This window comes from Empidonax traillii, unplaced genomic scaffold (genome assembly GCF_003031625.1).
Source record: "Empidonax traillii isolate 1590-97213 ecotype Southwest subspecies unplaced genomic scaffold, ASM303162v1 scaffold286:size1162393, whole genome shotgun sequence".
In the NCBI taxonomy this organism is placed as follows: domain Eukaryota; kingdom Metazoa; phylum Chordata; class Aves; order Passeriformes; family Tyrannidae; genus Empidonax; species Empidonax traillii.
In genome coordinates, this window is record NW_020955479.1 from 1,022,781 (window position 1) to 1,034,536 (window position 11,756).

The 11,756-nt window shown below is 52.4% G+C and overlaps 1 protein-coding gene across 1 annotated transcript in view; it reads left to right on the top strand.

Moving 5' to 3' along the window:
• The window catches only part of MAP2K6 (mitogen-activated protein kinase kinase 6), a 39,953-nt gene extending 28,837 nt beyond the window's left edge, over positions 1–11,116 (top strand). The window contains exons 6-12 of the mRNA XM_027890395.1: positions 356–472; positions 905–956; positions 2,894–3,021; positions 3,373–3,450; positions 4,447–4,586; positions 7,260–7,305; positions 10,575–11,116. Of these exons, the coding sequence (XP_027746196.1) occupies positions 356–472; positions 905–956; positions 2,894–3,021; positions 3,373–3,450; positions 4,447–4,586; positions 7,260–7,305; positions 10,575–10,652 (639 nt within the window). The 3' untranslated portion in view covers positions 10,653–11,116. The remainder of the gene's footprint in view (positions 1–355; positions 473–904; positions 957–2,893; positions 3,022–3,372; positions 3,451–4,446; positions 4,587–7,259; positions 7,306–10,574) is intronic.
• The last annotated feature ends 640 nt before the right edge of the window (positions 11,117–11,756 follow it).

Genomic DNA, 11,756 nt, shown 5'->3' on the forward strand with positions numbered 1-11,756 from the left:
CCCAGGCCCTCAATTCCCATCCCTAATGTCCATCTGGACACAGAGACTTTCTGGGCTCCTAAATCACCAGGACTCTGCTTTGGGAAAAACAACGCCCCGAATGGTAGGGAATGTGGACAGCACCTAATTCCAGCTGGAGAGGAGGGAAAAGAAAGCCCAGTGCAGTTTTACTGAATGAGTTTTAAAAGACAGGGAAGAGGCAAACAGGTCAGCAAAGGGCAGGTGCCAAAGAGCTTTGCACAGGACGGGGAAGGGAAAGAAAGAAAGGAAAACCTGCACAGGACAGGAAAGGAAAGGAAGGAAGGAAAGGATGCTTGGTTCCAGTAGGCAGATATCTGCTTGCTTTTTTCTCCAGGGAGATGTGTGGATCTGCATGGAGCTGATGGATACCTCACTGGACAAATTCTACAAACATGTCATTGACAAAGGCCTGACGATTCCCGAGGACATCCTGGGGAAAATCGCCGTCTCTGTGAGTATTAGCAGGGTGAGAGGGGAAGGGAAAGGGGGTTTTCCTTCTAATCCAAGTCCTACATGACCTGAGCTCCCTGCTCTGTTTGCACCAGGAAGAGCATGGCCCGTGGGCCAAAGCTGGCTTCCAGGATCTGATCTGAGGTGATGATATTTATTTATAAACCATAAATAACCCAAGAAGCACCTGTACATGTAATGAAGAGACGACACAGCATGAGATGTGGGGAGGGTCCTGCAGCAACTCTGCCTTCTCGTTAGGGTCCTGGAGCCCCTGGGACATCCCTGGGTACCCACCGTCACCTTGGGCTGCTGGGAGGGTGCAGGACTTGTGGGAAACCCTCCAGGCAGGTCTGCTGGGGTGAAGCCAGATGTCATTTCCTCCTCCCCAAGGTGCTGCCAGCTGTGATTGACTCTGGATTTGTTGTTTCAGATTGTAAAAGCACTAGAACATCTCCACAGTAAGCTCTCCGTGATCCACCGAGGTGAGTGCCAGGCACACAGCCCTGGCCATGCTGGGGTCTGTCTGTCTGTCTGTCTGCCCTGCTCTCAGACTGGCAAGGGCTCCCAAAACACCCCAGATAAAACGGGCCTTTGACAGCAAAAATGTTCCCCAGCATCTCATGACTTGCAGCAAAACCCAGTCAGAGGAAATGGCTGCTGGAAAGTGCCTGCTGGTCCCAGCTTTTCCCTGAGGTGGAGAAGTGAGCTCCAGCCTGGTTGTGCTGGTTGCCCCGTTTCCCTAAATCCGTGGTCTGCTTCAGCACCTCTGTGAAATTCAGCCAGGCTTCTCCTTCTGACCTTGGTGAGCTTTGGACCAGGCTTGGCCAAGGTTTCTCCCCTAGCTCTGTGCTGATGTGCAGGGAGAGGCATCTCCGTGCCAGAGTGATGCCCCTCCCAGTGATCTTCCCATCCTCATCCCCTTCCCTGAGCTTCCCTGAGCACTGGTGGAGCAGAACAGTTTGATAGCTAAAATAGCCTCAAGTGAAATCATAAACACCCTCCTTAAACCCTTCTGACATTTTCCCCTCTAGAGCATCTCAAAGATGCCATGAGCACGCTTAGAAAGAAGCAAATTTGAAGTCGCTGCTTGACACCTTTATTTTTAAAGGGTCATTTTCAATTTGTCACGAGGAGCTAAAAAAGCCCTCCCTGGAGTTTGTGAGTGCCTGGGAAGGAGCATCTGAAGCAGCAGAGTTGAGCTGGAGCAGGCAGCCACACTGGGTACATCCTGCCTTTGGCTGGAAGTTGAGTTTCTGCCCTCTGTATCATTCACAGGAGGTGGAAAATGCTGCTTGTCCTTCCATTTACTTGTTTGACTGCCATTGAAAATTGTCCTATTTCAGCATAGTAACAGATGGGTGAGGATCTCAGATACCTGAGGGTTTTGATTGCAGAGTGCTGATTAGAGAGCAGATGTTAACAAGCTGTAAACCACCCAGTTCTAATAAGCAGGACTCAAAAGCAGCTTCTGTCCTCCTTCAGATGGTGTTTCAGCCTTGTATTTAATAGATTATCACGTGGAAACAGAGAAGAGACCTGTGATTTCTGGGTGGCAGCAGGGAAAAGATTGCTCCCTTTGGAGTCACCTCTGCTGTGTTGGGACTTCATTTGGGATTATCCTCATGGAACAGTTGCCTGCTGTGCAGGAAAGCAGCTCCATGCTCTCCTGGATATCACTTCCTGGCATCTCTCTGTGCCATAATTTCCCTTTCTGATGGGGATTATAACGTGATGCAAGTGTGAACACACCAGGGATTGTGAGGCCGTGATGGGAAGCAGATAAATCTGGCAGTAATAAATAGATGAGACACTGGCCTGATTTCCATAAGGTGTGGAGCACCCACACACACCTGCTGCTGCTCACACTGCCACCAGGCCTGAGATCCTCAAAATTAGAGCCCATTTCTGAAATCTTGGTCCTCGTCTTAGTTACAGCTCCCTCCTTCCCTGCACCCCCTGCTCCCTTTCACCCTTTCCTGCCCACTCCTCGTGCTGCCTCCGTGGTTTATTCCTTATTCTGGCATGAGGCCGGATCCAGGGGGACTTTCCAGAGCTGCAGCCCCTTGCAGACATCCCACGGAGATGCCCCCAGCCCTGGGGAGCTGCTCTGGTGTCTGTGGCCATCCCATATGCAGTGGGATGTGGTGGTTACGTGCAAGGTTGCCTCCTGCTTCCCCAAATTGGAGAGGGGAGCCTGCAAGCGGAGGGGACACTGTCAGGACACGTGACAGGCCCATGGGGTTGTCACCTGAATGCGCAGCAGCCGCAGCCAGCGGGGTTTTGGCATGTCCAGGGCTCAGCCAGGGCTCTGCACGGGCTCCTTGGGTGCCCTCTGCTGATAGGAAGCTCTTCAGCTGTTTTTGGCTTGGCCCAGCCACCCACGTGTGACAGTGACTGTGGTCTGTGTTCCTTCTTGCAGATGTAAAGCCCTCTAACGTGTTGATCAATACGCAGGGGCAGGTGAAAATGTGCGATTTCGGGATTAGCGGTTACCTCGTCGACTCGGTTGCTAAAACCATGGATGCAGGATGCAAACCCTACATGGCTGTAAGTTGAGCCGTGGAGAAGCTGCGTGGGGAGCAGCCAAAGGAACCTGAGCTCGGGGCGGGGGGAAGGATCAGCCTCTGGCATGCGCCTTGGGAACTCCTTTGGGAAGATGTATCCCTGAAGTTAAGGGGCACAGTCCCCTTGGAAAGGGGCATAGAGGGAGACAGATCTTATGGGCCTCCTGGGCACAGCTTCCTGCTGCCTTCTCACCTTGCTGTGACCTTGGGAGAGGCTCTGGAATTGCTCCCTCTGGCGTGTTTGCCTTGTGGGGATGGTAGTACTGAGCATGTGGGAGCGGGCATGGCAGTGGGACCACCCCTGTTCCTCACCCACCTCTGTCTCTGTTCACAGCCTGAGAGAATTAACCCGGAGCTGAACCAGAAGGGGTACAGCGTCAAATCTGACATCTGGAGCCTGGGCATCACCATGGTAGGGTGACCCCACAGCCCTGCTGGTACCAGTTCCTTGGGAAGGTGGCGGGCTGGGAAGGGGAATACAGCTCTGGGGGGGAGCAGGGAAAGTGCTGCAGGGTTGAAGAGAAGCAGGATGGAGCTGCTGTGTCAGGTCCTTGCTGCCGCAGCTGCCAGGAGATGGCAGCATGGACTAAGGCACAGGCGTCTGGCGCCTGGAGCAGGTTGGATTCCAAGCTCAAAGGCACCCTCCCAGCACTCAGCAATTAGCAGAGTCCCCCTCAGGAGAGCAGGGATGGAGGATTGTCTCTCACGCAGTGTTTAGGGGGAATCCATCTGCTCACAACGTCAATTTACAGCAGTTACCTGGTGCACCGTTGGGCAGGTTTTAACTTCTTTCCCGAGTGATGTTGGGCATGGGGATAACAGGGAATTGGGTGTGGATCCATGTGGGTCTCCTCTGGCTGGAGGAGGTTAAGCAAGATGTTGTGGCCAGGGTGGTGAGGAAGTCATAGTGGTTTGGGTTGGAAGGGACCTTAGGGTGATTTTGTTCCACCCCCCTGCCATGGGCAGGGACACCTTCCACTAGCCCAGGTTGCTCCAAGCCCCGTCCAACCTGGCCTTGGACATTTCCAGGGATGGGGCAGCCACAGCTTCTCTGGGCAACCTGTTCCAGGGCCTCCCCACCCTCACTGGGGAGAATTTCCTCCTAGCTTCTATATCTCTTTTAGTTTAAACCTTTCTCCCTTGTGCTATCACTGTGTGCCCATGTAAAAAGTCACTCTTCCGCCTATTTGTGAGCCCCCTTTAGGCACTGAAAGGGGCTCTGTGGTCTCCCTGGAGCTTTCCCATCTCCAGACTGAACAATCCCCGATCTTTCAGCCCATCTCCACAGCAGAGGTGATCCAGCCCTCAAAACCCCAGGGTGGGCACACAGGAGTCCAAAATCTGTGGGGCGGGTGGGCCGTGGGGTGTCCAGCCCTAATCCTGAGGCGTGGGCTGTGTCTCTCCCCAGATCGAGCTGGCCATCCTACGCTTTCCCTACGACTCCTGGGGGACGCCCTTCCAGCAGCTCAAGCAGGTGGTGGAGGAGCCCTCCCCGCAGCTCCCGGCGGAGAAGTTCTCGGCGGAGTTCGTCGATTTTACCTCGCAATGGTAAAATGCCTTCCCACGGCCTCTGCCGTGCTGGGGGGAGGCTGGGGGACACACGTGCCCGTTGGCCTCCTGCTCCCCCTGTCCCCACGGGCAGCTCCTGGGGGTACAAACCTGGTTTTTGGGCAGAACATCCCCCCTCGCTGGGCCGGGCGGGGGCCTGGCAGTGTGCAGGCAGAGCAGCGGTGAAGGTGGCTGTGAGGGTCTGCCTGCCTGAGCTGGTGAGGAACAGGCTTAGTCCCTTCTGGGGGATGCACAGGAGGAAGGGCTTTAGGACACAGGGCGTCTGTGTGCACAGGCAGGTGCAGTCAGGGCGCTCCTCCAGCCTCCCTCATGTCCCCGAGGCTGGAAGGGGGGCCAGGATGTGGAATGGCCGCCTCCTCCTTCTCCCACTCCCAGGGGATGCAGCTCCGAGGGCAGAGTTTGCCCCGTGGTGGCCCCTGTCAGGCTCTGTCCCACTCCCCGAGGCCCTCCAGCTGCTGTGCCGCTTTCCACGGGGCTCGGCGCTGGAAGCAGCAGGAGAGTTTGGCTGCGGCGCAGGAGCAGGGCTGGAGCAGACGCTGCTGTCTGGAGCTGAGGGAGCTGCGCAGAGCTCAGACCCCGCAGCGCCTGGGGAGGCTCAGAGCCGCCCTCAGCCCCTGGTTCACAGAGCTGGCAGCTGCCCCACAGCTCCTGACTGCTGCTCCCTCCAGCTCCCCTGGAACCGCCGGGGAGGTGGCTGCGTTTTCCAGGCGCTGCAGTGCCACGCGCCGCCGGCCAAGTTGGCAGGTGGATGGTGGGTCTGTGTGGTGGCCAAGAAAGGACGGCACATGGACAAATACAGAAATGTGAGACTGTTCCCCCAGTGCCAGCGTCGGGGCCAGAGCCCGGCTGGCTCTGCCGTGACCCAGGAAGGGGATTTTCAGCCACTCCTGCCCTGGGACTCTCAGTGCCGGCCTTCAGATTCCTGGGAGTCATGTCCCAACATGTTTTCATGTCCCTGTGGTTCAGCTCCCCGCCTCCCCACCCCGACCTGTGCTGGGGAATACCTGCCATGCCCACACTGCTCTGTGTCTGGAGAGGTGGGAGCTGCCTCGGAAAAACCCCCCCTCCCAAAATGCCCACCCTTCTCGCAAGGCCCACGCTGAGGTTTTGGACCAGCTGCTGTTCTCCCATGATGGTTGTTATTGCCAAGCTGCCTGCTGGTGCCAGGCAGGCTGTTCCTCACTGGGTGATTTGCTCTTGCAAGCCCAGCGTCCTGCAGCTCAAGCTGTGGCTGGTTTAGGAGTTACATCCGCGGCCACTTTGGGGGAGCATGTGGCGATTCCTCTCCTTGCAAATCCTGCCCTTCAGGATCACTGAAGATCTGTCAGCGCCAAGCATTGTGGCAGGGACTCAGAACACGGAGTTTGGCTGCATATTTTACTAGTTTTGTGTTGCTGGAGTCTGAGAATTTCTTCTGACACCAAACCAGGTCGCATCCGCTCAGTTTATCGAGCCTGGCTTAGTTCTGTGTCTAATCCATCTGCTGCCCAGGGCAGTGAAGTCTGATCACCTGTATCCACTGCAGGAAGGTTCCTGGTATGTCTGAGTCAGAATCAGATCCCAATATGACTATGAATTCCTGAAAATTTACACTGATTTCAGTAACTTGTCACCAGATTTCCTGGTATTAATAACCTAGGAGGAAGGTTTTTATTCATAGAGGGTCTAAATTAAGAAAATTATACCAAATCTAGGCACACCTAACCTTGAAATTCACCTTGTCATCTTGGCTTGGGCTGCTCTGGAGCTGAGAGGATGTGACACATCCCGTGCCTTCAGTTCGGCGCTCCATTGGCACGTATCGGCCCTTTGGTTCCCCTGTCCATTCATAACATGACACTGAACACGAGCCCTCTACAAGCAGGAAATATCTATTCAGTGTGTGTCCCCTGCTTCCTCTGGGCTCCTGCAAATCCCAGCAGAGGAGCGACTTATCACCGCCGAGGTTCTCACTTTTGTTTGGCTCAGTGTGACACCTTTTCCCTGCCACTGCCGCGTACGTGTGTGAAGATCTTTTCAAGTTGCTCCAAGTGTCTTTCCCCTAAATACACTGCCAGGAAGTGAGTAGAGATTACGTCCTGTCTTTTTAAAGAGCTATTTTCTGCTGGAGGGAAACCAAAATAGCTCCCCGCTACAACCCTCCAGAGCCATCTGTTGTAGGAGAGGAGAAAAAAAAAAAAAAAAAAAAAAAAAGGATGTCCCATGGAACCGTCCCCGCTGATAACGGCATGGGGATAAACAAATAGTTGTACACGTGCTCTGCAGCCACTCAGTCACTGCTCCCAGGCAGAGGTTGGAGGCTGTGCCCATTCCCTTAGTCACTGGCCTACTGCAGGGCACCCAAAAACCCATTTGTGCCTGACCCCCAGCAACAGGCAGTGTCTTAAATGGTGTTTGTGGTGTCTCCAGGTCCTGTCTGGCCTTGAGCTCACAGCACTTGTGTACCCAGCCCTGTGTTCCTTGACCTGACTGGCCTTGGTCATGCTGGCTGAGGTGCCCTCAAGGTTTAAGTTTGCTCAGCATGGATGAGTGGCTGAACTTATTCTACAGGGACTTCAGATCTTGTTTTTTGTCATGATACAGTTTTATGGCTTAAATTGCAGACAGAATGTAACTTCTAATATTTTCTTTTTTTTTTCCCCTCCATTAAAGCTTGAAGAAGAATTCCAAAGAACGGCCAACATACCCAGAGCTTATGGTGAGTGTGGCTGCATCAAGCAGTGTGTGGGTTCAGAGCTGCAGTGGGTTACAGTGAGATGCTGAAGGCAGAGATTCCAGTAGTGATGATGATTTGGGATGCTTAGCATCACCTTTTTCATAACAGATGTGAGAATTGTGACACTTCAGGGTCCTGGGAGGGTGACTGCAAGTCGGAGATGCTCTTTGAAATCTCATTCAGGTGCTTTTCCAGTCAGGTCAAGGGAGAAAAATTGCTAAAAGCAGGTAATAGATTTGCTAGGCAAGAAGAATGAGGCTGTGAAGAATCAGTGAGGATAAAATCCTCCTCTTGGGTGTGTGTGATGGATTCAGACACCTCAGTGTGCCCTGGATGCTCCACGTGGGCTGCAGGCTGCATGGGTGCCTTAGAGAGGCGGCTTTTTGGACAGAGTAATTCCTAGATGTTGGGGACAGAGACGAGTCCGTGACTAATAATTCTGGTTATTGAATTTCATCTGCTGCTTAGAGACTTTGCTGGGAGCACGTCTAGGACAGAGGAATAATTGAGGAAGAAAAGGCCAATGAAGGCTGGGGACAGGGCAGGGCAGGGCTCCCAGGGCAGGCACTGAGGTCTTCTCAGCCACTGCTCTGGGCTGCAGCTGGCAAGAACAGCTTCTTGTGGGCAGATTTTTCTGCCAGAGCTCCACAGCTTCATGGCCTCTTTCTCCTGACTCTCTGGCATTGATCCTGGTGCTCCTAAAGGGTGGCAATAAGCAGGAGAGTTTAGGAAGTCAGTGTTTCACTGCTGTAGGCATTTAGTCCTGTTTTCACTCTAACCTGATTCACAGCTTGCTAAAAGCAGAAAGGTGCCTAACTTTGTTATTTCTGAAGATCCTGACCCAAGTGCTTGCTTGTCACTACATTCCCACCCCTGTCCAGTGCCACTGGCAAGATCTTCTGGATTAAGGGTGGAAACTGGTGCAGAATTTCCTCAGGCATTGGTGCCGTAATTCTTGGGACAAGCCATCCAGAGGATCGGTCTCTTTGTCACCTCACTCTCTCTGCTCAGAGGTGTGAAGGTGCCAGGGTTTAAGGTTCCCTGGCTGCAGGTCATGCTGGAAATCCATGTACCTCTTGCACCTGAGTTGTGAGCAATGAATAATTCCCGTGACATTTCGTGCTGGGCCCTGTAATGCAATTAGACTATATATAGCTCTGATTGACACACAGTTTGCCCAAAAACTGGTTTCAAACAAAGGGAGGCCTGAGGCTTATGACTTTTTCTTTTTAAAAAAAAAAACTTTTTTTTTTTTTTTTGATGTGTTATTGAATAAATACATATATTTATTTAAAGCAAATTTCTGAACTTTGCCAAATGGCCTTTTATCAAAAAGGTTCACCGAAGCAGCTCCGTCTGTTGCAGCATTAATTCCCACTGGCAAGCGAGTGCATTTCTATTGAATTAGGTTCTTGGATCACCTCTCTGGAGTATCTCAATGCTGTGGTATTTTATGGCTGACATGAATGTTGTGAGGTCCTGTGGTTGAGGGTTGCTGTTTTGTTGTGTTTTTTTTTTTTCTCTCTTATGGCATTAAGTTGCGGTACTGGATTGGACTTGTCATTTAGACCAAGACTGCTCCCTTGCTTTCCTGTGGAATTGAGGTTTCTCATGGAAAATGTGACTCTGTGCTATCTTGAGCATCAGGAAAACTGATATGGATGCTTAATTTCATTTTCAAACCCACTTCCCCAGGTGAAGTGGAGCGTGAAACTACTGCAGGGCCGGTGGTCTGCGCATGGCGTGGAGCACATCCCGCCTGGCACGGGGGGCTCTGTGCTCTGGCCAGGCTCAGTCACTACAGAGGGCTTGGGTTCACTGGGACATGGGGCTGGAGGTCACTGCTGCCACCCCTGTCACACCTGGGGGTGCTTCCAGGCTGTGGTAGCTCTGCTTTGGGCGTGACTTCACTGGGATGTGAAAGCAGCGGCATCACGCTGGGATGAATAACACGGCGGGTCATTTGGGTCACCTCGCCCAGAGTTACTCAGGACTTTTTGATTCCTGTGACTGTCTGACCTAGGGAGACCCTAAATTTTGCCTGGATCCTTGCCTCAACTCATTTCAGCCCTGTTTCCCACATGATTGTACTTCCTCTTCCTTACTGGTGTGTCTTTGGGTCGGTTCCCATCTCCTCAGAGCTGCCTCAATAACTTTCCACTCAAGCCCACCTTGGAAAAATCTCTTTTCTTTGCTCTTCTCACTGCCATAAACAACCATGGAAACAGCCAGTGCTCAGAGACTGAGGTGAGGGGCAGCTTGAAAAAAAAACCAAACCCCTGGAAAGCCCAAATTGTCTTTAAATACCTGTCTGGAACTGAGAGGGTCTGGATTCAAGCTGGGCTCTTCCAGCCTTGCATAGATAGAGATCACTGTGAGCCCTGCAGGGCCCTGGCTGCCTTTTGGTTCTCTCTGACACTCTCCATACAAATAAATCCATTTATCTGCCGGGACAGAGGGTGTCAAGCAGTGCTTTGGGGATTTCAGGTGGGAGTGGGTTGATCTCAGCTAATATTCTGCAGCCACCAGTACAGAATGGAGTCGCTGGTGCTGTTGGGGAGGGGCTTCTGTTGCCATCAGGGGGTGTTTGGTTGTGTTTTCCCTCCTTACGTGTATTTTTCCATTCGTGCTGAAATGTAGGCAAGATTTTCTGGCAGGATGTCTCCCCATGTTGGTCAGGATTAAGTAGTTAAACATACAAGTGTGGATGGTTTTCCAGTCGGGATGGCTTTCCTGTGCGGTGGCTGGGGTAACGTAGCCATGTCCTGCTGCAAATAGGAGCAATTCAGGGAAGAAATGAGACTCAGAAGTCACCAGAGGGTAAATACACAGATAAAGCAGGAAGCTGAGGGAAAACCCACTGCAGTCAGCCTTCCTGCAAGGTTTTCCTTGCTCCCGTTGGAGGGGGGATGCGTCACCGCTGTCTCGGGAGGAGCAGCAGAGCTCCGAGGGGCACGATGTGCTCGAGATGGAGGCACTGTTTTAACACTGAGAGCAGCCCAGCTCAGCCCTCCCAGCCAGGCCAGGGTTTAGAAGGAATCCAGGAGGGCAGCACAGCTCTGCAGCTCTCCTGGAGTGGCCCCTGGGGCTCCCCGACTTGCCTCAGCTGCAAACATGGAAAGCCCAATATTATGGTGCTAATGACAACCCCTTTCTCACTGTCTAGAGGCTTGTCTCAAAAGGTTTTTGGTTCGGTCCTCAGCGTCATGAATAATAAACTTTGCTGTTTTCTCTCTCTTTTTCTTTCCCAGCAACATCCTTTCTTCACCCTGCACGAATCCAAAGAGACAGACGTCGCCTCTTTTGTCAAGCTCATCCTGGGAGACTGAGAACTGGACTTGTAAATGAATTGCCCTTCTGTGGACTGGTGGGTGCAGGGGAGGGGCGCGTGGCAGGACTTGTCATGGAAGCACCAACAGAAAGTCGCCGTGTTTTTGTTTTGTTTTGTTTTTTTTTTATTCTGAGAAACCCCCGCCTCGCCGAAGTTTTTTAAAGGGTTCTTTGGTATCCATAGTGACATAGAACGAGCTGGTTAGTGAAATGAATTTTGATAAGGTTGGTAACCTTAAAACAAAAACAAAACACAACAACAACAAGAATTTTTTAAAAGAGTGATTTACATATTTAATGACAGTCGAAGTCCCTCTTCCCAACTTGCTCCTCATCCCCCTTCCCTTCCCCCTGAACCAGAATTTGCTTTGTCATGGTAATAGGTGCTATGGTAGTCATGAAGTTGTATGTAGATTTATATTTTGTCCCTTCCATTATTTTAATATTTATGTTAAGTGCTTGATGGAATAGATTTCTGTTTTATATGAGGATGAGTGCGTGGTGACGATGATGATGCTAAATGAGGCCACAGCAAGCAGCAGTCGCAGGGCTTTGCTGGGGACAAAGGTGTCAGAGGAAAAGAGGAAGAAGAGAAGTGTCTCTGTTGTGGAAAATATTTAATGTGCATCGTAAAAGGAGTTTATAAGCAAGACTTGCAGCCATTGGAGCTGCTCTCACAGAGTGTGAGGTGTAAGGGAGGGAGGTCCCGGTGCCCCTTCTCCGGACACTGCGCTCCGAGCCCAGCCTGGGGGGTACTGCCAGCCCCCAGCTGGAACAGCCCCTGCCCCCCGTCCCAGCGCCTCACACCGGGCAGGTTATGGGGTCTGGAGGGGGAATTGCTGGGCTGGTGTCTGGGACAAAAGCCCCAGAGGGAAGTAGGTTGTCGGATGAGTTGCACAAAGGTGAGGAGGAGGCTGCCTGGTCAGTGCCCGCCTGCCCGCGGGCCCAGCAGCGTTGCAGTGCCCGAGGCTCCCTTGGGCTGGGGATGAGCTGCTTTGGGCCTGAAAGGGAGTTCTTCTCTCCATCTCCAGATGGGACAGGATCACAGGATGCGTGGCACGACACCTGTGAAAAATGGGATACTTCAGAGTTGGTTTCTAGGG